This window comes from Hemicordylus capensis, chromosome 1, assembly GCF_027244095.1.
Source record: "Hemicordylus capensis ecotype Gifberg chromosome 1, rHemCap1.1.pri, whole genome shotgun sequence".
Lineage (NCBI taxonomy): Eukaryota > Metazoa > Chordata > Lepidosauria > Squamata > Cordylidae > Hemicordylus > Hemicordylus capensis.
Genome location: NC_069657.1, coordinates 359,158,032 through 359,185,204, shown reverse-complemented (window position 1 = coordinate 359,185,204; position 27,173 = coordinate 359,158,032). Strand labels below are relative to the sequence as shown.

At 43.6% G+C, this 27,173-nt stretch overlaps 1 protein-coding gene across 15 annotated transcripts in view; it reads right to left on the bottom strand.

The window, feature by feature from the left end:
- Nucleotides 1-27,173, bottom strand: part of STXBP5 (syntaxin binding protein 5) — a 235,009-nt gene that overhangs the window by 17,589 nt on the left and 190,247 nt on the right. For all 15 annotated transcript variants that reach the window (XM_053291487.1, XM_053291414.1, XM_053291434.1 and 12 more), the window contains 4 exons: nucleotides 26,158-26,397; nucleotides 22,753-23,122; nucleotides 18,532-18,697; nucleotides 3,422-3,533 (listed from right to left, as the gene is read on the bottom strand). In XM_053291487.1, the coding sequence (XP_053147462.1) occupies nucleotides 3,422-3,533; nucleotides 18,532-18,697; nucleotides 22,753-23,122; nucleotides 26,158-26,397 (888 nt within the window). The remainder of the gene's footprint in view (nucleotides 1-3,421; nucleotides 3,534-18,531; nucleotides 18,698-22,752; nucleotides 23,123-26,157; nucleotides 26,398-27,173) is intronic.

Here is a 27,173-nt window from a genome sequence, read left to right as displayed (position 1 = left end):
CTGAAATAATTGTCCTTTTTTATTTTTCTGAGGAGCTTAAGTGATACTGATCGCTTTGGCGGTCAGAAAGAAACTGGAAGATGGAAGCCTAACCACCAATATAAGAGAGCAAGGAGCACGCGCAGTGGGCAGTTGGCGGCGTCTCGAGGAGCTAACAAATTTTACCCGAAGTGGTCTGTGCAGGCACAGAAACCAGATATTTATGACTGTCGTGGATCACTATCCAGATCAAGAAGTACCACATATACCTAGATTATAGCAGCCTGAACTATGCAGATTAGGGACTCTTGAACCCATTAAATAAATGGGTTGTATCCAGACCTTGTGAGAATGAAGGAAGCTTGGCAAAGGAACTTTGCCTTCTGTATCCTCCCCAAAGCAGCACCTGTGTCCCTCTCCTGCAAAAAGCAGCTCCCAAGGGCTGGGGGTAGTGTTCCCTCTAACAGGGACTTCCAGATGTTCTTGACTACAACTCCCATAATCCCCAAGCAAAAGCCATTGCAGCTGGGGATTCTGGGAGTTGTAGTCAACAACATCTGGGAAATCCCTGTTAGAGGGCACTGGCTGGGGACCCTCGGAAATGGAGTAGTTGGGGCTTGGAGAACTACCAAAACTCAGCCAGAGGCAACTTCTGTAAGTAGAGCCCTGGCTTTCAGAACAATTCATCTGGTATAACAAAAAGAAGTACCACTGAGAAACCACTCATTGAATGGAATTGGTCAGTGGATCTCAGCAAAGAATGTGGTTGGCTTCTGCAGTATGAGCTGAGTGTAGGCAGGTGCTTCAAACCTGTGCTGCAAACAAAGGCTAGCAGTAACCTTTTGAGACTCAGTTTGAAGAATGTGCACATGTGCCAAACTCAAGCTGCAAAAAGCAGCCACTAGGCGTGGAAACCCTTACAATTCTTGGCTGATGAGAGTTCAGTCTGGCCAGAAGAGATTTTTGAGATGAACAAAATGCTTGGGCTTGGCATGCACTTTCCACGCCCAGCCCTGGAGCCCCCTTCAGGAAGCCTCCAAGGCTGAGCTGACTGGCTGTTCTGACAGTGGGGCACTGCATGCACTTATAGTCCTGTGTGATCCCAGTAGGTGCTTCCAAACCTCCATATCCTCTGGCTTCATATCCTCTAGCTTTGGGGAAAGGGAACCATTTTATTTATTTAATTATTTAACCAACCAACCAATATCTATGTAAACTGTTTTGGGAACTTCGGTTGAAAAGTGGGTAGAAGCTCTCTCCCTCTCCCAGTGGCACAAAGTCTTCCCCAACCAGAGAATGATAGGGCTTCCAAGCTCCCAGAATTTCCGGCTGACAAAGTTCACTGGCTGCCTTTTGAACCCAAATATGGGTAAATGGCTTATACTGCACAATCAAGCTGCAAAAGACAACTGCTAGCCTTTTGACATCCAAGGAAGACAGGAATGCTTCTTCAGCTCTAATTCTCCAACTGATGCAGAACTAGGTGCTTGTTGCCTTTTGTTTGCAAGCTTTGATCAGGACAACTTCACTAGCATCCTTAGTCTGAATACAATCCAATGGTCTTAAGTGCAGCATATTCTGTATAGGACCTAAAGTTTCTCCCTCTCACATAGCATTAGAACCAGGGGTCATCCCATGATACTGACTGCCAAGAAATTTAGGTCGAACAAAAGGAAGTACTTTTTCACACAACATATAATCAACGTGCAATTCTCTGACACAAGATGTGGTGACAGCCAACAACCTGGATAGCTTTAAGAGGAGTTTGGATAAATTCATGGAGAAGAAGTCTATTAATAGCTACTAGGTGGCTATAGCCACCTCCAGCCTCAGCATATAATGTGGCCACATTTGGAGTACTGCATGAAGTTCTGACCATCATATCTTTAAGAGGGGCTTGGATAACTTCATGGAGGAGAGGTCTATCAACAGCTACTAGTTGGAAGCTATAGGCCACCTCCAGCCTCAAAGGCAGGATGCCACAAAGGCAGTACCATTTGCAGAGGAGACAAATTAGGGGATGCTTTCACAACAGACTGGAGCACAGACTACTCTTTGAACTGATTCCACTCCTACTTCAGGTCCTATAGAAAATAGAGCAGGATAAAGCATATTGTATTATCATGACATCATGGTGGCCCTGTCACCATTGGTTCTCTACGACTCTCCCACAGGACCTTTGTCTGTTTCCCTCACCATCCGGCACTCCTGTCACAACAATGAAGAAAACTACTGCATGTCACAGCAGTGGTTAACAGCATGGAGAATTTGCCCCTATGGACATCAGAAGTGCTGACAATCCTGTCCACCTCAAGGAAGCCATTCACAATATCTTCCTATAAGGCAAATTTGGGGAGATTCAGCTCATACATTGTGACCCACCACAAAGGTGACCCCAGAAGGGCTCCTCTGATACTGTCCTGTATTTTTGTTTGTTTGTTCAGTTTATATGTCACCCTTCCTAAAGTGGCTCAGGGTGGTGGACTTTTAAAAGTCAAATCTTTGCACGTCCTCCATCAGAGCTCATTTAGCAGCGATTGCAGCCCATTGGCAGCAATACGATGCTTCTGAGTACCAGTTGCAGGGGAGTAACAGCAGGAGAGAGGGCATGCCCTCAACTCCTGCTTGTAGGCTTCCAGTGGCATCTAGCCACTGTGTGAAACAGGACGCTGGACTAGATGGGCCTTTGGCCTGAACAGCAGGGCTGTTCTTATACTTATATCATTATACAGCTTAGGCCCAGGGTATTTAAGATACCTTCTTCTCTATGAGCTCCATCACCCATTGAGATAATCCAGAGGTTCATCTGCAGTTGCCACCAGCTTGTCTGGTGGGTACACAGGGACGGGCCTTCTCTGTTGCCGCCTTGAGATGATAGAATGCACTCTCTGGCTAAAATAACAGCCTCCCCAAAAGTCTGACAACTTTTAGAAAGTCTATAAAGATACGTTTCTTCACCCAAGCTTTTTAACTAGACTTGTGGTTTAAATTGTTTTAAGGTTTTAGTTTCCAATTTGTTTTATGTTGCTGTAAAATGCCCAGAAATGGAAATTTCTGGAAGTGTACAAATGAAAGTGGAAGTATACAAAATGGAAGTGTACAAATGTAATTAATTAATTAACTGATAACAAAACAAACAAAACCAAACAGACACTCAACATTGTATTTAGGAAAAAAAGAGTGATGGGTACTCAAAATGGGTGTGATGGTGACTGCAAGCACATCAATTCCAAACCAATCCAGCAATACTTTTGTCAAAAATAATTGATCCTATGAAAAATATTTGCAATGAAACACAAGTGGTAAAGAAAAAAAGTCATATGTTGCACTAATCTTAATTACTGATTACAGCTGTTGTCTGCTCATTCTATAACTTGACTACATTTGATGAATAGATTCAGCATGATAGTTTCCACCACTTTAAAAAAAGTGATTAACTTACAGAGTTCCTCTCTGTCAAGTGACTGGGCACCACCTCCAAACAAGCCTTTGAAGAACCCTCTATTTGGTGCTTCAGGTGTTTCTACTGGTGTGAAGAGTTCACCCAACATTTCCTTTAGGGAGGAAAAAAAGTCATTGTCAGCCATATATGAAATTTAAATTTGTATTTTACAGGAAAAAGCACAATTATTGTAGTAACACTATTTCTTCTCTCTCACTAAATTAACGACTTGAATTTAGGATCTCATCATTCAATATGCCCACAGAGCTCAACACTGCTAGTTTTCAGCACATGATAGAACCTGAAACTTGGCATGTATTAAATCAATTATTTAAAATTTGGTCCCAAGACATGAAACCATTGTTATATAACTTGGCAAGCTTGAGAAAAGAATAAAAATATAACTAAGATGAAATAAGGGTGATTTATCATTGCTGTTTCAAAAATGTATAATCGCCTTTCTTTCTGGTTGCAATCAGTTCCCTCTTGAGGCCTGTTCTTGTCATTTTCTTTAAAGGAGCTTTCTCCTGAGGCTAATTGTAGCTGGGGGTGGGGTGGGGAAATAAATATTTTCACCAAAATTGCAGCACAAGGGGAAAGTGTTAAGTATCTCCCTGTGCACCATGATCCTAATCTCGATCACACATACACATGGCCAGTATTAACAAGTAAAAACCAGAAACCAGAAGTCCAGACTACACATTTAATGTAACATGTAGTTTGATCCATAAGCACCTGGTTTCACAAATGTTAACATACATTCCACAGTACCTTGCTTCTTGACTGTCTATATTCACCATAATCTTAATGCAAGATGAAAATAATTAGGTTGTTTACTTGTAACTGGGGTTCTTCTGGTGGTCATCTGTCCATTCACACTAGTGGGCTTCACGCTGTAGTGAAGACGCTGGGAATTTTTCCAAGCTTTCTCATATCTTATGTCTTACAACAGATCTGCCCCCTTCTGCCTTAGTACCACATGACTAACCTTCTCCTCCTCAGTTTAGGAGGCTGCAGCAAATAGCTCTGCAGCAGGGTGGTTGGACAGGTGTGTGAATGGATAGTTGACCACCAGAAAAACCCCAGTTATGGGTAAGCAACCTGATGTTCTTCTGAGTGGTCTCTGTCCTTCACACTAGTGGGCACATCGCAAGCTAACTCATCATCAGAGGCAGGTTTCAGAGCATGTGGCAGTACAGTAAAAACAGGCAAGTGAGGGTCAGAGAGCTAGCTGAATATAGGCTGGAGTCTATATTGCCCCAAAGCTACATCTCTTCTTGCCCGTACATCTAGGGTGTAGTGTCAAGCGAATGAAATTGGAGCGGGGTGTGTGTGATGTGGTTGTCTGGCAAATCGATCCCAGAGATATGCCTCTATTGAAAGCTGATGATTGGCTAGAGCTCTAGTGCAGTGTGCTTCAATCCTGGTCCAGGGGTTGGTGTCCTCTCAGCTGATAAGCCAATTTTATCATATGCACAATCCAGCTAGATATTGATTGGGAAGAAGCCTGACAATCCTTGTGAGGCTGCCCATACATCACAAATAAGGATTTCAGTTCTCTGAAAGAAGATGTACTACTGATATAAAAAGCCAGGGCTTGTGAGAGTATGCCAGCATGGCTCTTCCACAGAATTGGGGTTCAGGAAGAAGACTGGCAGGGAAATGTTCTGGGACCTATGAAAAAAGGAGACAACCTTCAGAAGGAAGAGGATGTCAGTCCTAAGGATCACCTTGTCAGGATGGAAAATTAAGTAAGGAGGATAATTCCTTAAGGCTCTCAGCTCTCTCATTCTCAGAACAGAGGTGATAGCCATTAGGAAAACTGTTTTGAGTGTAAGTAAATGAAGGTCGCATGTAGCTAAAGACTCAAAGAGTTTGTCAATTAAATTTGTTAGTACTAATGGCAATCTGGGGTGGGTAGGCATCACTGAAGGCATATCTGGTGACAAACTGGAAAGACCCTTTAAAAAGAGTTTCACCCTAGGTATATGAAAGATAGAGAACATAAGAACAGCCCTGTTGGATCAGGTCCAAGGCCCATCTAGTCCAGTATACTGTCACACATAGGAAGTTGCCATATACTGAGTCAGACCATTTGTCTACATAGCTCAGTATTATCTTCACAGACTGGCAGCGGCTTCTCCAAGGTTGCAGGCAGGAATACTCAGGGATAGATGTAGGTTTCATTTTTAGGAGGTACACACCTATTACAGTAGTCTATGCTCCCATCTATCGTCAAACATCCCCTAATGTCCCCTGTCCTACACCTGCTTGTGTGCAAAACTTTGGGCATTGATGTTTCTCTGGATATGCAAAAAGATCTAATTTGGGTTGGCCCCATGTTCTGAATATTCTGTGTAACGTTGTGGGCTGAAGTTGTCATTCATGAGAAAGAAGGTGAGTTCTGCTCAGATTGTCCACCACAACATTCTTTTGGCCTTGGATGTGAACGGCAGAGAAGTGAATCCGATGATGGATGGCCCAATCCCATATGTCAAGAGACAAGTGAAGGAGAGAATGAGATCCTGTGCTGCCTTGGCAGCTGTGTTATCAGAATTTGAACTCTTAGACCCGTATCGCGTGAGAGAAAACCCTTCAGGGCCTTGGAAATTGCCAATAGTTCTAAGAAACTTATATTATTTATTTATTTATTTGATTTCGATGTATATGCTATTATGCTGTTTTTGTTCTGATGCAGTAAAAAAGCCATTGAGGCCTTTGGAATAGGGATGTGCACGGAACCGTGGAGCTGTGGTCCGACACCAGGGGGGTGGCTCTTTAAGGGCGGGGGAGGGTACACTTACCCTTCCCGCCACTTTTCCCTCACCAGTGCTCCATTTGTTCCCCAAAATCCATGGGGCAGCAGTGTACCTCCCTGCCGCCCATTCTCCCACTGGCCGGAAATGAGGAAGTAGAGTGTGCGTGTGCGCCCTCTGCCACGTGCGCGCTTGCCACAAACATCACACGTCATGCATGCAATGTGTGTGGTGTGTGACGTGCGTGGCGGGTGCATGCGCACACTCTACTTCCTTATTTCCGGCCAACAACAGGGGAAGGGGTGGCAGGGAGGTACACTGCTGCCCCATGGATTTTGGGGAACAAATGGAGTGCTGGCGGGGGGAAAGCGACAGTAGGAATAAGTGCACCCTCCCCAGCACTTAAAGAGCCACCCCCACCCCGGTGTTGGACTGGCGCAACCACCGGTTCTTTGAACTGGTTCAAAGGCCTATAAAGGGCCTCCAGACCAGTTCCGTGCACATCCCTACTTTGGAATGAGGCCCCCAACCTGTCTCTGAAGCATCCACCGTAATACCTGCATGCAGATTTGGGGCGTATAATGGAGTGTAACTGATTAGGTTCTTTGTGGAGGAAAACCATTGGATGCTGTCACTGTCATGAATCTCCCAGGGGATGCAGGGACGCAAATTCTGAGAATCCTTCTGTGGGTTGAAAGAAGCTATGAACCAATGTTGGAGACGTCTCATTCTTAGGTGTTCGACTGGCAAAATGGCCGTGGTGGACACCAAAAGGCCCAGCATTCATTGTATGTTTCCTGCTGTGTGATGGGAAGACATGAGAATGGGGAGCACTGTAGTCTTTATCTGATGGATGTGTTCTTTTGGCAGATAAACGGCCACACATCCTCAGGAATTTTATTTTGTGAATAAGACGTAGGTGGGACTTTTAAAAATTAATTCTGAGGTTTAAAAAATGCAGTAGCTAGATGGTGATAGTAAACTGAGCTTGTAAGACGTGTTTTGAGGGAGCTGCCACAAGCCAATTACCCAAAAAAGGAAATATTTGAATCACTTTCTCTTGCAGATATCCAACCACGACTGTCATACATTTTGTGAAGTCTCTTGTGACTGTGAAGAGGCTGAATGTCATGGCTCCAGGGAGGATAAAAATCAAAGATTGTTTTTTAAATCAGATTTTTAAAATTTAAATCAGATTTTTAAAATTTAAATCAGATTTCTTAAATAAAATGCTTTTTGAGGGGGAAAAATCTATCTAAAGATAGTTTTCTATTTGAGATACATTATAGTCCAAAGGTATTCATCATGAAATAAGGATTAGTTTTTAATTATGTAGCATGAGGCTGTATATATGCAATGTTTAAATTTTTTGGTAAATGAATTTCATTAATCCATTCACAATGTCATGCTCTCCCAGAAGTTTCTGTAAGATTATTTTAGGCAATTTTTCTATCTAGAAGAGGACAAAAAATGAAACCTTCATCTGGTTTTAAATATTAAGATTATACCGGCAAGAATGAGTCTTTATGAAAAAAACCATTATTTAAATCTGGTCTTACTGACTAGTGATTTAAATCAAATCCACCCTGCATGGCTCTGAACTGGATCTTCTGAGATCCTATCTTGAAGTAGAGGAACATTCTGTGCTTTGGATGTATGATGACATGGTAATAAGCTTCCTCTAGTTTTGTGGAAGTGAACCACATTCCTTTGGACAAAAGGGGAACAATATCTGAGATGCTGAGCATTCAGAGTTTAAATTCCAAAAGGTCCATGATGGGGCAGATACCTCCATCTTTCTTCAGGATATATAGTAAAGTAAGGAGAACAGAACCTCTCTGTTAGGTGATACAGTACTGGTTCCTTTCCAAAGTAAAGTGTCTATCTTGTTCCGCGGAGTTGGAGGTGTGTCCCTGGCTGCTGAGTGTGGAGGACATTCAAAAAATTCTATGGCAAAGCCTATGTGTATGATGGTAAGTACCCAATTGTCTGATGTGATTGCTTCCCATGTATGCAGACAGGCTCTCAACTTTGCTTAAATGTCCCAATAGTCATGCTCACATGCTCACTTTTACTCTTAGATTGGGATGACTTGTTGGAAGGAAACGGCTTCTTATACTGCAAGTATCTTTGCTGCTGAAAGGACTGATCCAATTGGAAGTGAATGGATGACCTGGAAGATGGCGCACGTTGTTGCCCTCAGTATGTCTTATTAAATTTTGAAGATATAGAAGATATTAGGCTCATGGATTACGAAGGCTATTACTAAGTTTTTGGACATGTTCCAGTCTCATCTGTCTTGGTTCTGAACAAACCCTGTCCTGTCCAAATGGCAGATCCTCTATCCTGGTCTGTGCCTCAGGGGCTAGCCCAGAAGAATGGAGCCATGCAGGGTGCCTCAGGGTTATGGAGCTTGCCGTAGTTTTAGCTGAGCAATTGCTGGCATGTCTAGTGGTATGTAAGAGTTGTCTGTTCAACTTAAACACTTCCTTCTACAAAGCCAGGGCAGCATCCCATTTGCTAGACGATAGGATATACAGTGGTCCCTCTACTTACGAAATTAATCCGTTCCGAATGCACATTTGTAAGTCGAAAAATTCATAAGTCGAAAAGCGGTTTCCCATAGGAATGCATTGGGAACGGATTAATGCGTTCCGGAGCCTAGAAAAAAGACCCAGACCCCCAGTAAGTCTTGCAAACTGCACAGGAACATTTCTTTTCAAGAATAAACAGGCAGTAAACAGGCAGGCAAGTCAAGGAAACCCCATCTAAAAATTTGTAAGTCGAGGAAACCCCATCTAAAAATTTGTAAGTCGAGGAAACCCCATCTAAAAATTTGTAAGTCGAAAAAACCGCATCTAAAACCGGATCTAAAACTGCCGTTTGTAACTCGAAAAATACTTATGTCGAGTAGTTTGTAAGTCGAGGGACCACTGTATAAGAACCGAGACAACTTATCCCACAATAAATTATTGTATCTCGTAATGCACACTTGGTAGTTAGCAATCTTTAACTGAAGTGAAGATGTCAAATAAAGACATCTGCCAATGGAATCTAGCTTCCTGCCCTCTCAGTCAACTGGTGCAGACAGCACTGCATTCTGTGACCTATTCTGAGCTGCTTCCACCAGAACTGAATTAAGAGTTGGATGTTTCTGAAGTCTGATCCCGACGATTGGAGTATCTTATCTGGGAGGACTGGGTCTATGACTTCCAAGGAAGCTGAGTGGGGTAAAGAATAATCCACTTTTGAAGGATGGTTGTGGCTTAGTAACAGGAAGCAGCTTAGCAGGTTGTTCAGGCAGAGGTAAACCTGTGTGTTGTTGAATAGCTATTGCAATGTGAGGTTGTAGCTGTTCTCTCACACGTGGCTGAGGGGGAGAGGGTGCTCTCCTGCCACAGAAATAGCATCCTCTGAAAGGGGATTTAGGTCATCTATATCGTGGAGATCGGGGGGCGGGAGCTAGACCCGGAGTGACAGCTTTTATGGTAGGGTTCTCTAGAGTCCCCACAACTGTAATAGTGAGAGTGAAGCCTTTCTATTCCACAACATGGATCATAGTGAGAATCATCAAAAAAGAAATCTCATTTGTCGGGTGAAAATAAGAGATAGGAATAGTCTTCCCTGTTGTGCTTGTCATGGTACTGACTGAAATGCGGGGCGGGGAGGGTGATCTGCATAATAATTGCACCTGTGTCAGTTTCCAAAGGGAGATATGTACTAATTGGGCACTGACATGATAGAGGAACTAGTGGCTCTTTCCTCTTCCGATTGGTAAGTGTCCGATTTCTCCTCTGAGTTGAAGGGCTGTTTGGGTTTGAGCTGCTGAATGGTTTGCTGTAGCAGGCTGGGCTGCAAAGGTGGTCGGGAGAGAGGCTCTGGAAACCCTATGTGCTTGGTCTTGTGCAGAGTCTTTTTGGGTTTGCAGCCTGTGGTGCCATGACAGAGGTGGCAGCAGAGATGGTGCTCTCGGGTTCCTGTTCACCGGTATGAGACGCGATCAGCTGAGAGATCTTCATTTTCTTCTTTTGCGTGCTCTGTTCCTCAATCAAGGAGCACTTTTTTTTAGTTTTGGTGCTAGAGTTGACAATTGTGCCATCAAGCGGGAGGATCCTCTGTGCGCCTGATCTTTATTTGCCAGTCATGTGTCAGACCTGAGGCAGGCAGGCAGGGCCATTGCCAGAACCACCATTTTTATAGGAGACTTCGGAGACTGTCCCAACTCAGAGGATTTGGCCTTGGGAGCTATGGTCTCCAGTGTCAAAGCTGAGGCTTTTGGCAGGGAACGTTCTGCTGAACCACTATTAGCAATCTCCATACTGCTTGATGATACTCCCACAAACTTGCAGGGGGCCTAGATGCTCTATTTTGGTGTGCCAGTTTAGTAAAGTGCTGGCAATGAGTGCAGGATTAGATATGTGTTTCACCTAAACAAAATTAGCACAATTGGTGGTTGTCAGGAGGGAACTTCGCCCTACAACTAATACAGTGCTTGAAAAAAGGCTTTTCAGACAAATGACCTCAGAGAGCAATTTCCCACTCCCTCCAAAGAGGGGGAGGGCAAAGAAAAAAATCAAAATGCAAATGGGACAGAGAACTGGTTAAATCTCTGAGAATAGTAAGAATAAACTACAGTCATCCCTTACCAGTCACGGTTTTGAGTATATGCAAATAGGAAATTGTGACAGGTTCTGCCAGCCACGACCCAAGTATGCGTGTCTGGAGAGTTTTTTTAAGTGACGGGGGGTTCAGCTACGGGTTGGGTTTTTTTTAGGTTTCAGAGGTTCGATCTGCTCATTCCTCTTGCTGAACTTGCCAATTTAAAATGCTTGTGAGTGATTTTTTTGCCGGGGGTGGGGGTGGGTTAAATTTTTTTCCAGAGGTTCAACTTGCTCATTCTTCTTGATCTTGGCAATATTACATTTTTTTGGTATTTCCCCCCTTTATTTTTAGGTCTTTTTGTGGTCATGGTTCCGCTAACCCCGTTTCCCATAAACATTAATGCCTCGTAAACTGTGAATTTGCCAATGGCGAGGTTTTGCCAGAACAGAACTCTAGTGGTTGGCAAGGGATGATGTAAATAGAAAAAGAGGGAAGAGAAAGGCGTGTTTTTTTTTTTTTTTTAAATTAAGGTTAATCATAGTTCACTGACCAACCAGAGATGTTGATTTCTCAGTGGACAACAAAAAACTGAGAACAAAAAACTGAGAAAGTTAGTCATGTGGTATTAAGGCAGAAGGGGAGGAGCTAATGTCAAGACATAAGGGATGAGAAAGCATGGAATAATTCCTAGCATGCCTTCACTATATCGCGATGCCCACTAGTGTGAAGGACAGAGACCACTCAGAACTATTTTTTTGCTTAGTATAAATGAGTAAACAGTTTTGAACCAAGGAAGAAGGGAAGGCTTTCCAGTGTTTGGCAAAATCCAAAGGAGGTTTTGCTGAAATTTTATCCTGAGCCTGCTGCTTTTCTCCCATAAGCAAAATAAACAGGTTGCTTACCTGTAACTTATGATCTGGATGTGATCCATTATATTCATAAGAACTGGGTTCTGCGCCTGTGCAGGGACCTCTCGGGCTGATTAATTAGCTCCTCTCTGCGCCCGTTCCGCTTGCACGTACCTTGCAGTGACTGTTGAGATTGGCGGTTGGGGCGCCTCCCTTTCAGGTTTCTCGCAGACCGCCCATTGGGACGATCCACACAACGATAGTCTCTTGTGCCCACTGATTCTGCAGCGGGGTTGGTTCGGGAGGGACTTATGAATACAACAGATCACATCCAGATCATAAGTTACAGGTAAGCAACCTGTTTATCTGGATTGTGATCCATTGTATCCATAAGAATTGGGTGATTAGCAAGCTTCCCCTTATTGGAGGTGGGTGCAGAAGACCAATAGCTACGCCAATACCCTTTTCAGAACAGTCCTCCCAAAATTTGCCTCTCTTGCCATCCGCAAATCTAGAGCATAATGCTTGATGAACGGCAGATGAGAGGACCATGTAGCCGCCAGGCAGATATCCGACATCTTGATGCCTGACAGATGTGCCGCCGACGCCGCATAGGATCTTGTAGAGTGGGCCCGCACCGTCCTAGGCGGTGTCACCTTTTGACATTTATAGGCATGAAAGATGAGTTCTACTAGCCAGTGCGCCAAGCATTGGCGAGATATTGGACGGCCTTTGCAACGTCCATGAAATGAGACGAAAAGCTTTTTACTTTTTCTAAAACAATGAGTCCCCTCCAAGTAATATAGAAGAGTCCTCCGCACATCTAATGTGTGGAGCGCTCTTTCCAAGTCTGTTTCTGCATTTTGGAAAAAGGTAGGTAGGACTATCTCCTGATTCAAATGGAATTCCGACAGCACCTTCGTCTGGAATCGCGGATCAAGACGCATAACAACCTTGTGCGGATAGAACTGTGTGTAAGGCTTATCCATCCGTAGAGCTGTCAGCTCGCTTACACGCTTTGCTGACGTGTTTGCCACCAGGAAAGCTGTTTTTAACGTCAAAAGCTTAATTGGTACTGTTGCCAATGGCTCGAACGGGGCCTCCGTCAGCACTGACAACACCAGGGACAAACTCCATTGTTCCATAGGGTGACGCACAGGCGGATATAAATTATTGATGCCTTTCAGGAAACGCTTGCACTCTGGGTGGGAGAAGACTGACGATCCATCCCAGCCCTTATGCCTGGAAGAAATTGCAGCCAAATGCAGTTTAATCGAGACGTTGACCAGGCCGTCCAACTTCAGCGAAGTCAGGTACATCAACACCTCACGTGGTGTTGCACGCAAGGGTTTGATCGCTTTCCCTTTCATATACGTCCGATATTGTTTCCACTTACAAGCGTAACTACGCCGTGTCGTCTCCCTTCTGCTATTCAGCAATATATCATTCAGAAGTTGATTCTCCATGCGGTCAGCCTCAGCGACTGGACCTCGGGATGTAACACCTTTCCTTGTTCCCTTTGCAACAGATCTGCTACCCATGGGAACCTGTGGAAAACACTCTTTGACAACTGTAGAAGCGGGGTGAACCACGGCTGGCGCGGCCACCACGGAGTCAGAAGAATGCAGCTCGCCCCGTCCCGCATCACACGTGCGATTGTCCGCCCCAGCAGCAGCAGCGGTGGGAAGAGGTACAACTGACCCACCTTCCAGGTATGTTGGAAAGCGTCCCCTAGGGAGTCATGGCCTATGCCTGCACGTGAGCAGTAACTGGCACACTTTTTGTTGGCATAAGTCACAAACAAGTCTATCGATGGGACCCCCCAAACCTGGAACACCTCTCTGAGGTACACGGGATGTATCTCCCACTCATGTCTTTGGTCGAAGTTGGTGAATCTGCTGAGCCTGTCGGCCAAGCAGTTGTCCACCCACTTTATGTGGATCGCAACTGGGTGAACCGAGTGTTGAATGCACCAATCCCAAATCCTTTGGGCCAATAGGCACAATGTCACGGACACTGTCCCCCCTTGGTGATTGACATAGGCAATCGCCGTCGTGTTGTCCAGTTCCAGCTGCACAGTCGCTCCTGCGACCAGTGGCTCAAACGCCCTGAGGCCTAAGAACACCGCCATCAGCTCTAAATAGTTGATGTGTTGTCCAGCCTGTGGCTGTGTCCACGACCCCTGGACGCAGTGGCCTGAGCAATGCGCTCCCCATCCTGACATGGATGCATCGGTCGTTATTTGACATGTAGGGATTCGTGATGCGAACCCGACTCCCTGGACAAGATTGCACTCCTCCATCCACCACTGCAAACCCCTCAGAACCTATGGCGGCAGTGTCAAGCGCATACTTTGATTGTCCACATTGGGGAGAAACGTGCGGAGATACCATAGCTGCAGCACATGCATCTGGAGCCGTGTGTACTCCACGGTCGTGGTACACAAAGCCATTAACCCTAGCAACCTCTGGATGCGAACTGCCGGTTGCTGAGGGGTCTCCATAAATTGACGGATAAGATAGTGCAGCTGGGCAACGCGTTCCATAGGCACGTACGCCCTTGCCCTCTCCAAATCCAACACTACTCTGATGAAACTCACCCGAGTCTTCGGTTCGAGCTTTGACTTCTTCCAGTTGATGTTGATCCCGAGACTCTCCAACAGGTGCACCAGCTGCTGCACCTGTTGAATTAGCAACTCCCTGCTGTGATTGACCACGAGCCAATCGTCCAAGTACAGATAGACCTTTAGTCCCTGCATCCGCAGGTAAGCCACCACTACCGCCATAACTTTGGTAAAAACTCTGGGTGCCGCCGAGAGTCCGAATGGGAGCACCACGTATTGATAAATCTGAGCCCCCACCGTAAACCTCAGGTATTTGCGGTGGCGTTCTTGGATGCCGACATGAAAATAGGCATCCTTCAAGTCCAGTGTCACTGACCATGCTTCGTTCACCAATAGGGGCAGGATAGACTGCAGAGTGACCATTCTGAACTTCCTGGTCTGAATGAAGCAGTTGAGCCCTCTCAAGTCCATTATAGCCCGGATCCCGCCGTCTCTCTTTGGGATCTGGAAGTAACGAGAATAATACCCCGTCAATCTGTTCGTCCACTGCACAGGTGTAATTGCTTGCTTCTCCCGCAGCACCCTGACCTCCTCCTGAAGTATCTCCGTGGCTGGTGTATATGCCAGTCCCAAAAATGGAGGCTTGGTCTCGAATTCCAACGCATATCCCGTTTGCACTATATGCAAGACCCACCGATCTGATGTTATATTGTGCCACGCTTGGGCATGGCTTGCCAGTCTGATGGAATTTCTGGCAACTACAGGGCCGATGGTTTGGGCCCTGGATTGGTCGATCGTTGGTGATGGAATTAGACCAACAATTTGGCTGTGAAAATTGCCAAGGCAGTGCAGTGAACGAACCGTCCCATCAAAAGCTCTGCTTCGTAGTATCCTTTTCGTTCTGTCGTGTCACCTTTCCCTTTGCTTTCTGGTTATACCCTCTATTGCGCTGATAGGGACGATATTGCTTCCTATAATCCTTTTTGTCTTGAAATCTATTGGGTCTCTGCCGATAATAATTTCGACTCCTAGATGTCGAACTGGACCCACTTGAAAGCACCATAAACGAATGGGCTGTAAACTTTGACTTCTTCAAAGTTTCCATAGAGGCGTCCGTATCTTCATGAAACAAACCCTTTCCATCAAATGACAGAGCCTCCACTCTGTCCTTCATGTCAGGTTGTAGAGCAGCAGAACGGAGCCACGCATGCCTGCGCAGGCTCACCGCAGTCACCATCATTCTGGATTCGGTCTCAGCCAGATGTTTGAATGCACTTAACTGCTGTTGTGTCACTGCAGTAGTCTTCTCATAAGTGTCATTGAACTTCCACTGAAACTCCTCTGGTGTCATGGAAGTGGAGTCTTGCAAGAGAGCATCCCACAGCAGGTGGGTATAATGTGCCATACATGCTGCATAATTGGCAATACGAATAGCCAGACTAGCTGTGCTATATATCTTCCTGCCCAATACATCAATCTTCCTTCCCTCCTTATCTGTAGGTGTTGTATGCCGGTGGCTGCTCTTGGAGGTAGAAGTGCAGCTCATGACCAGTGAGTTGGGAACCGGATGGCGCAGCAGGTAAGTATTTTCCTCCTCATTGACTCTGTACAGGTTTTCTATACACTTAGAAGTAGGTACCGCGACACTCATCACCTCCCATGCCGTCTTAGCTGCCTTGCTAATTGCGGGGATCATGGTGAGAGCAACCGAGTGTGAAGATCTAGATTTCCACATCAGGATGGGGAGCGCATTGCTCAGGCCACTGCGTCCAGGGGTCGTGGACACAGCCACAGGCTGGACAACACATCAACTATTTAGAGCTGATGGCGGTGTTCTTAGGCCTCAGGGCGTTCGAGCCACTGGTCGCAGGAGCGACTGTGCAGCTGGAACTGGACAACACGACGGCGATTGCCTATGTCAATCACCAAGGGGGGACAGTGTCCGTGACATTGTGTCACGTCATAGGCATCATGTCATAGACATCTGCATCCGGTGACTTTATTTCCATTCCTAGGGCTTCTGCGATGTCCCTTATCAAAGCATGATAAGCCTTTAACTCCTCCGTTGGTGACGTTGAGAGTCTAGGCGGAACATCCGAGGGGGGGTCTGACCGGCGACTGACATTGTCTGATTCTGAACTAGCCCCTGAGATATCGTCAATTGTACTGTCATCAGGGGAGGAAGGTGGCTCTGAAGGTGGAGGCGTAGACTTCCGCTTCTTTTTCCCTGAAGGCTTTACTGGGACCTGTTCGACTGGCGCACAGACCTGTGGTGGCAGAGCCACTGGTGGCTGTGGTGGATCCAATGAAGGGTGAGTCGGAGCGATCGGCACCTGGTGAGGTGGACAGAGCGGTCCAGGTTGCTCTTGAAGTAATGGCTGATTTCGAGCTACTGGCTCCAGGTGAGGCTGAGCCAATGGTGGGACCACTGGCTGGAGTACAGGCGCAGGCTGCACAGGTATGGCTGCGACTGGTTCCAGATGAACACTTGGGGATTGATGCAAAGTCCCCTGCAAAGCTCTCCAACGTAGAAACTCCGCATAGTCTGGTGGCAAAGTATGTCGGAAGCCACAGGTGTGAGTAGGTTGGAATGAAGGTTGCCCCTGTACTAATGACGGGGCAGGCACCCCCACACCAAACCCTTGTATACGCGCTGGCGAACAAGAAGGGGTTCGAGGCAGCCTTGCTTGTCCTTCCACGTCTGGATCCTTGTCTAACCCCGCAGTCAGGAAGCCCTGAAAGGTCGATCCTGAAGGGGTGCTCGAAGCCAAGCCTAGCAGCTCACGAAGTCCTCCGTCCTGTCCCGCCAGTCCTGGAGTCCTTGGCGTCGATGGAGACTGTGCTGGGGTTAGCGCTGGAGACAGCAGCTGAGGAATTCTTCTCAACACTGGCACAGGCAATGTCGATGTCGGTGCCAAGCCGCCACTAAAAATCTGCTCTGGCACAGTCAACGCTGATGGGGGGGGGGGGGGGGGGAAGAACGCTGTCTGCGCCGTCAACGTTGACATTGAGTGAGTCGACTCCAAGTTCAACGGCGCCCTCAACTCCTGCGGGCTCGCCATGGACGTCGAGGCTAGCTCTGTCGATATCGAGACAAGCACCATCAACATTGAAGAAGTCGATGTCAAGGCTGTGGGAGACTCGTCTGAGTCCTCATCAAAAGCCTGCGCTGACTTCGGGGAAGGGGTCCGATGCCGACACGATTTCCGCTGGTCTTGGCGCTCAGCCCCCCCCCTTCCGATCTTTATCCTTGTGCTTCCGTTTCCTCGAAACCTCCTTTGGCTTCTTAAAGATGACATCGGCAGCGGTTTTAGACTGCAGCTGTGCAGATCCGCTGCTACTCGGCACCGGAGAGCTCGACGCCAAATGCGCGCTTGATGTCGACGCCAAGGGCGCGCTCAACGTTGACGGGGCTGTCGACAAAGTGCCGGAGCCTGGCGAAGCACACGGGTGAGGTGTCGGCGGGCGAAGGGCCTCCTTATACAACACCGCCCGAAGGCGTAGCCCTATTTTGCCTCGTCTGCTTTGAAAACGAGCAACAAACTTTACACGTTGCAGTATTATGTTCTTCCCTGAGGCACATCAAGCACGCGTCATGGTAATCCGGTAGCTTGGCCCGGCATTTCACGCATCTTTTGAAAGTTTTCTTAACTTCCATCGCGTCCTCCCCAAAGAAGCTCCGTAGAGCAGGCAAAGTCCGTATTCGTAGTCAAAGTCCGTTCCGTAGTCAACACGAGGGCAAACCATCTTTCGACAAGCCAGTCCGTTTAGAAGAGTCAAACAATGTCCAAATTCCGTTCCGAGGCCAAACCAATATATCCACAAAGTACCAAATACTCAGTCCGTTTAGTGATAAGAGTAAACAATTCAATCCGAGTCAAGCCTAAATCCAAACAATTTCAATCAAGGAGCAACAGCTACGAGGTGTGATCGCTTAGGCAGTCAAGAGAAAACTGAAAGGGAGGCGCCCCAACAGCCAATCTCAATGGTCACTGCAAGGCATGTGCAAGCTGAAGGGGTGCGGAGAGGAGCTAATTAATCAACCCGAGAGGTCCCTGTGCAGGCGCAGAACCCAGTTCTTATGGATACAATGGATCACAATCCAGATCAAAGGGTTCCAACTACAACATGCAACCTCTTTGCCCCATAAAAACTGATATGGTTTTGATGACCAATGGTTTTAAATAAGAATTTTGAATGGAAACAAATACAACTTTCCCCAGACTTCTGTTCCTTATGCTAGAGGAAGGATCACTCCATCATGACTTCAGACTATTTCTCCATATAAGTCCTAATCTGAAAAGCAAGAAAGAGCTTATCCTTCATAGTGTACCACTTTACCTGCAAATTTTCACACGTTTCTTGACTGTAGGTGATTCTCTGGATTTCTGTAGGTGAGACAAGGTACAATGCCTGCCCGTTGTTGGTGAAGCAAAATGTTCTGGCTATCCGCATGTTGGTAAGTGGCAAGTAATATACATCCAACAGCGGCCTTAAACTTGGCAAACTTGAGAACAGAAGTAAAAGATTATTAACATGACATCAGGGTGCTTTATCATTACTCTTTCTAAAATTTGCTGTAGTGCAAATGTATTCTTAAAAAACAAACCTCAAAACAATCTATACATTACTAGACAGATTCCCACTTCCTTGTGCTAAACTTTTAGCCTACCTGAATCACATGCCCCCCTTTTTCGCCGTCGAGTCGGTGTCGACTCCTGGTGACCACAGAGCCATGTGTTTTTCTTTCATAGAATACATGAGGGTTTACCATTGCTATCTTCCATGCAGTACGAGATGATGCCTTTCAGCATCTTCCTATATCGTTGCTGCCTGATATAGCTGTTTTCCATACTCTAGGAAACATACCAGCGGGGATTCAAACTGGCAACCTCTTGATCCCTAGGTAAGTTACTTCCCCACTGCGCCATGAGTGATATTTGGCACTTCTTTTATGTATCTTTGCTAGCAATCTATAGGAATTTAAATATAAAAATGATGATATATTGTCCTCTCAGTATATTGTAGGTTGCTATGAATAGCAAGTTGAATCTATTTAGGGTCTTTCTTCTCTCATTTGGGACCGAGGGGCGGGGGGCGGGAGAGTAGTAGTAGTAGAAATAGTCTATATCCCCTTTTACTGACTATTGTAAAAATTGCTTGCTAATTAATGTTGTATCCTGTAAATAACAAGAAATCAACCTATTTTTTCATTATTAAATGTAAAACCCATAGGGTGAAAAAGAGTCGACGTTTCCTTTTTTTAAAATCAGTAGATCTCCCTTCTCCCACCATCCAATAATGCAATTATCTAGAAAACTAATATAAAATTATTCTGATGACTCCTTACTCATGCAAATATAACCTAATTTATCTATACCACATTTGTTCAAGTTGATTACAAAAATTTGAAGACTCTCTGGACTGGAGTAAATAAATTATTAGTTCTAGACCCAAATGCTCACAAAAACAATTACATCCATTGATTTTTTTTTGATGGTCTACAGATAAAATTAAGCATTTGGGTGTGTGGATTCCTAAATGTATTAAGCGTATGGTCAAAATAACCTTGGACTTTATATTTTAAAAAGTCTCAAAAAGCAATTGGTCATGTGGCATGCAGGTGCTATTTGAACATAAGCCTAAAAACTTCACACTACATTGCAGTTAACATTTGCTCTTAAATGACATATCAGAGAAGAACAGAAACAGTTTCTTTTCATATAGAGTTATTAAAAGCATTGCTAAGCTCTGCCTGGAAATAGCAGGCCCCTTAAAAAGTATGACAATGTGTTGAAAGAAGAAGAAGGAGACGGCCACTATCAAAATTATGCCCTTTCAACCTTTTGGGAGTTTTAAAGTGTACTACAATTTTCCAAATACGGTGTACAGATAGTATTGTAGATAGTATTGTTAAGCAGGTAATTTTAGTTAGTTCTTCATAGTTATGATAGATGGGGAAATATGGCGATCAGCAAGTACAACTCTGAGCTGGTTTGGGCTTTTATTGGCCATAAAATCAATCTGTATATCCCCATTCCCCACCTCAATTAATTACTACATTTGTTGACTCTGGCAAGCACACCAGAGTTGGACCATTGATGGGTAGTTATCAAGCCTTATGGGTAATGGTATAAGGTATCTATATGGAGTATACTGAGTGGGGATGCAACAGAGATAAAGTTTAAATCTTTAAAGAAAGTCCTATATTTATTTATAGTCCTTCACGATGAAGCAAATGCGAAAATAGCTGATATCTAGACAGCTTTTCAAGGACTATTTTGATTACACCTGGAATATCTGAATATGGCTATTTAAGTTTTACTTTTTAAAACCTTGGAATAAGGAGTAAAGCTTATTATTCATCTATATATGAGAGACCCATGAAGATTTCTACGAGACTTACACTCTGTTTGGAGTGATTTACTGAAGGAATGTATTTTATTGGGTCCATGCAAAAAGTTCAGCGTCTCCTTCTACATCATTATCTTTATCAATTCACGGCATATTTGTGGTGGGCTTCACTACTTTCAACTTTCCTCCAACATCAGATGGATTTTTCCACCTAATTATGGACGTTTATTCTTTGGACACTGGAATACTCATTAATACTTATGTATAGCTTCTATATAGTTTTTGGATTATATTGTTTATACTTTTATAGATATAGTTGTTTATATTTAATTATCTTATAATTGATGTTTCTTAAATTAATATTAAGCATATTGATATTCTAAATTATTCTTTATGACTTTAAACTTATAAAATCAATTTTGAGCAAGTTTAATATGTTTTATTAGTTTCCCACTCTATTTTTCTTCTTTTCACACGGTTTTTTCATTTGTGACATTTTGGATCTATCAGCTGACTGAGGAAGTAGCATCTGAACTATATGTAGTAACCCACTAGAAGGTGCATTAATAGAATACTAATCTTACATAGTATTAACTCTTCCCTGCCACTACAACTGGCATTCTAAACTCCTGTATGTGTCTTATTTGAACAACAACACAAAAAGACTGGCTAGCTAAAGCTTTTGAAGCTATTTAGGATCCTAAAGAAATTTATGCTCTCTTTAATTATGTATCAGCTAAAATAGATGGGCTAATATCCAGAACTAAGCTGGTATAGTAGTACTTGATATTCACACTAATGCTGTACCCTTGCACAAGTGGGGGATGGACGGTACTGAGTCAGACACCCCTTAAAAACATTTTCAAGAGGACTTTGGAGAGAATGGGAGATAATCAAAAGGTGCTCCTCACAAAACAGCACAGTGTTAGTATGGCTGTCAGGCACAGCTACAACAACTTAAAACTAGTCTGGATGCATACTGGTTAAAAAAAATTGCCTCACTTGAGACACCTTGCTAAACCATAGTTAAGAAAGCTTAACTATGATTGAGTCTGGTGTTTAAATTTACAAACCATGTCTAGCACACAAGAATATGTAATTAAGGTTTGAAATAATTTTGCAAAACATGGTTTGTGCAAACTATGCCTTGGCACAAGATCTCAGCTGAAAAAGCAAAGTTATAGCTGTTGCTTTGCCTAGAGGCCACTGCACCTATGGACCTGTGTTGAGCAGATGGAAAACGGAAGTAGATAAGCAACCTGAAGCCCTGCATTGTCTGTAGGCTCTGAAGCTCAAAATATTGTTTTAGTAAGTTCAGTCTAAAGTTCAGTAAGCGCAAATTGTGGTTTTGTGAAATGTTCTAACTGAACCTGTTTGAAGGCGCAATCCAAAATTCTTAATGATTTTAAATATCTCTGGACTGCATCCTTGTTAGTTATATCAGTTAGTCAAGTCAAAAGAAAAACAGATGCAGAGGTAGTGTGAAGGCAAAAATGAGCTTCACTACCAACGCATTCAAAAATTGTGCAAGATCACATAACCAGGTGAACTGCAGGCTGGTTCACCCTGCTCAACATATAGATTGTGCATGGAGTGAACCTTTGCATCTCATGCTCTCCCCACTGCTCATAGTGCATACATCTTCCATTATGAATCCAATGCATGGCAGTGACAAAGCCAGATTTTTAAAAAACAAACACACACCAATGTAAGAGAAGCAGAGAATTAAAAATACTCACTCTATTCATTCACACCTATATGACTCTAGTAAAGCTGCAGCAACATCATCAAGAAAGAATCATGTTGCACAGTCAGCCCAGTCTGAGCAGTGCCAATCTGCCCGTGTGGCTGCGGGATCCTTGCAAAGCTTGGCAGTCGTGTGCTTTGTGCAAAGCTGCAAATAATTAAATTAGTGCGCCAGCACTCAGGAAGAGCTAATTAGATCAGAAACATGTCACTGACAGTCAAGCAATGTATTTCCAATCTAAGTACTACTTCTGAAGTGTGGGTGCATGACCACCAGCATTTTGTTAGGAGCCCACAACAGCACAGGCAGATTGGTACTGCCAACGTTAGGCTGTGCAGCACGTGGGCTGTTTTTCTTAAGCAGTGATATCCTTATCTGTCTATAAACATTGTAACTTGTTTTTTATACCTTTGATCAGGTATGGTAACTACCTTTTTTCCTTTTAGCATTTAATGTCTTACCTAAAAGTCATTATATGTCCATTAGCACAGAAACAAGCAAGGCAGATACTGTTACTCAGTGCCACTATATCTCCACGGAGAACAAATGAAGTCTCTGTAATATTTTGCTTATAAGTGCAGTTCTGTGAGGGCAGTGAAATCACTTTTGCTTGCTTTTCAGAACATATCACTGCATATTGATTTTCACTTATTTCCTGAGAGGAGGAGGGAGACACTGAGACAGGCCGTCGTTTTTTCAACTTCTCCTTTTCTTCTTTGTCTTCAGGAACATTGGGTTCTCTCCAGGGTTCATATGCTGGTGGAACTAATGATCCTGTTGTATCCAGAAAGGCCATTCTCAAAATTGCCCCTTTGAGCCTTAGTATGGTTCCTAAAGCAAAGAAATGAAAAACATTTCTAAAAATTCCCAGTTGCTAAACATTTTTGACCAAAGTGTACTATAAAATGTATTCCAAATTTGCAAAGCACTCTTAAAAGTGTTTGTTTGTTTTTTAAGCAAATTAGAAAACCCATATGAAAAAGTGTATCTCTATAAAATGTGAATACAGGAGGATCTTGATATTGGTGGGAGTTCCATTCCACGGTACAACTGCAGATACAGAAACCACAAATATTGAGTCATTGAGGCAATGGGGAATTGGGGGTTAGGTTCCCGGTTGGGGGGAAACATCGTTAAATGAGCTATGAGCTCCACCACCTGCTAAGATCATCTGGAGATCATCTGGTTTGCCTGTGGCTGCCATCAACTTGTTTGGCAGCTACTCAGGAACAGGCCTTCTCCGTTGCAGCCCCTGCACTTTGGAATGCACTCTCTCTTGAAATAAGAGCCTCCCCCATCTCTGGCAACTTTAAAAAAGGCACTGAAGACACATTTATTCAGCCAGGTTTTTAATTAAACTATAATTAGATTTATAGTTTTAAATAATTTTAATACTGGGTTTTAAAGATTTTTAATCTTTTAAATGATTTTAATTGTTAATTGATTTAATGTTTTACATGATTTTAACTGTAAACTGCCCATAGACACAAGTTTTGGGTAGTATAGAAATATTTTAAATTAAAAATAAATAAAATATCAAATTTTTAGGGGGGATGCAGGGGGAAGCTTCCTACCACACAGCTGCTTCCCTTCAGTTGCGCTGTGCCCTGGAATGCCCCCAAATCAGCTGAAAATCAGTCAAAAGCAGCTGTTTTTCTTTTTTAAAAAAGAGGAGACATTTTTAGGACTTACATTTTTAGGCTCCAAAACACAGAATGGTGGCTGGCAATGACCTCCACAATCATTTCTGTCCACCCCCAACCCACGGATATGTGAGGTTGACATGTCCCCCCCCCCCCCCCACATATGCTGAACTTGGGTTTCTATTACACGGCCGTGGATACGCAAATCCATGTTTACTGAGGTTATCCTGTACTTCATAAAAATGAATGTCTGAAGTTTAAACAACTCTCTCCTAAATATATCAGCATCTCATAACTTAGTCCTTATTGCAACTAGAGACATGGCATGATACCTCTATGAGATGTGCTTGGGAATTAAGGATTATAAACTAAAACCTGCAAGCTATGTCACAGACAAGGCATGGACGACATTAATTCTTTGACACTGGCTTGGGAAACAACACTCAGGCATTTTGAGTAATCTAAACCAATAGAAGGCTAAGAGTTATACAAACCTCAAGGCAAAAAATGAATTTTGAAATTAATGCAGATACAACGTGCATAGAGCTCATTGTCTTCTACAAAATTTTTTCCCCATAGAGGATTTGGAGAAACAGAGGTTACATTGCAATGTTGGGTTAAAAAAAAAAAAATCAAACTGGTGCATACATCCTTGAACTGCAATACAATTGTGCCATTCTGGTAGCTTTATTATGAAATGTAGAAAGTTAGCACAAATAAGTTTGGTCTTCCATTTTGGAATGTTTCATGTTATAATTGTATGTTCCTGCACTGCATCTTCTGGGGAAGGCCAGGGATTTTTTTTTTAAAGAGCATTTTCTTTCATACTCCAGGACCTATCCTACTTTTAAAAAGGGACACCCTTGAGACTCACCCCTTCCCCCATTTTAGTGCTCAATAGATCTACAGATGGAACATTCATTTTATTAAAAAGAAAAATATTATGATGGATTCCAGGAGCTGTTAGCAAAGACCTGTACCTGAAGGTCGTCAAGACCTCAGAGAGCTGCTGCTGATTAGAGTAGGGAACACTTGGTTAGATGATCAATTGTCTGACCAGCAGACAAGGCAGCTTCATACATTCATGTTTATATATTTGTCCTCTTTGAACATTGCTGGAGAAAGCAGCATAGAAGTCTATACACAAAATACTTAAGGGTTACAGAAGATAAATTTTTTGATGTCACTTTTATTCTCAATCAAATCCTGCTGCATAAGTTTGCCAAATGTATGGCTTCTCTTATTGGCTGTTTTTAATCAGGATTGTGTGCAGATTCATGCAAAGCATTGTATGTTTGGGGTATATGGCTAGAGAATGCATAGCTAATGAGGTATGTTATTCTCTCTTCAATTTAAAACAAAGTCATCTTGGAGGCATCCAGACCTTTTGCAGAGCTATGCACTATCAACAGAAGCTCCTTCTACAAGGGGAAAGGGTTGTAGTGTGAGTGTAACCTTCCTCCCACTCCTGAAAGAAGCTTTTGTTGATGGTGTGCTGCTCCACTGAAGGTCTGAATGCCACTGACCCATGGCAAGGAACAAAGACGCATATGTGCATGAAGGCTGCATAGCTGAGCAGATTCTTGAAGCTGTGCATCTCTTGTGGTTTTGGTTTGTTTGTATAAATGTTGTGCTTGCGCAACAAGGATAGTGGATAGCTTTGCATCATTTCTGCAACATATATGGACTGAGGAAGAAATTTTACAGCAGCAGACATGTACCATGTTGTGCAAGTACACCCTTGTTGCGCAAGTGCAACACTAATCTGAGCCAGTTCAGAAGAGCGGTAGAAAAACAGAATAAAATAAATAAATAAATAAATACATAAATAAAATAATCTGGAATGCAAGCTCCCAATTTAGCGGAACAAGCTAGCACAATATTCTTGCAGTAGTGAAGCATTAGTCTGGATGTCAGCCCATATTTATAACTAACACTTCATGTGGTGAACACATTAGGAGGAGATGCCAAGAATCACAAATCTTGCAGTGCCCCAACAGTGGAACTCCATTCCCAAGAGGGGCTGATCTGCCCAAAGGATAGCAATATAGCCACAAAACCCTTTTTATTCTTCCAGGGCTTCAGTTTTGTTTGAAAGGCAGCATATAATAAATGTTGTAACTAATAAGCTAACACAACACATTAAGAATTACAGACACACAATACCTCATGGGTAGTGAAAGACACTATCATCTCCCAACACTTTGCTTACAAAATACATACCACTAGGGGATACAATTACTGGCTGAAGTAGTCTTTGCTCTCCTCCTGGGGGCAAGTTCAATGCAACGACTAGAACTGTACCCAAAGTTGTCCCAACCCACAAGCACGGTGAAGGGGCCGTATCAGCTTTTCGTGTGAAAGTCTCACAGAAGTGAAGAGCTGAGATTGCTTCTCGAGACTCCTTATCAATGCTGGTTACACTAGAACTCCGGGATCGGCTGAAAGAGTTGTCTCTGACATCTGAAAAAATTATGTTTATTATAAGACACTGCAAAATAGCATTACAATCCACATTTAGCATTTTACAGAGTAAAATTACAAACAGCTTCTAGATATGGCATCTGTAAACTCAATTCACTATTATTAAGTCCATTTCATACGTTGCATTATTTAGGCTAATGTTTAAAATGTAACTGTACACATAAAGACAAAGTATTAACGAGAGAAATGTGTTTCCTAAGGGTACACTCCAGAAAGAATCAGGATTACCTACAGCATTCTGGGAACTTCAGACACAGCAGCAAATCCGGATGTTCTGCCATGTAACTGTACCTTAGATCATCATTGCACACATTCATCATTTTGACAGGGCAAAGAACAGCTGTGATCAAGTACTGTATTTTTTTAAAAGTAAGTGTTTTAATGCGGCATGGTGCACTGCTTCTGAGACTTCGTCATTTTCAGACCAGCAATACTAAATACTATGAACGATAATGGCGGAATGTCTTAAGAATAAATTCATTTTTAGTACAGATAAATCCTTTTGCATGCTTGTGTTTTGTTACTATAGTTTACTACATTCACTCTATTAGTTGATACAGCAACAGGAAAATGATTACAGCCAGAGCAACGAACCATCAAGCCAATTACCAAGAGAAAAACAAAATCCCAAACAATCGATATACATAAGCTCACAGTCCAACATCTCACAAATGCTACTTAACATGAGTTTTAAAAATGGAGAAATAGGAGAGGGGATGGTGGCAGAGTAGACGTAGGGTATAGTTGCATAGGTA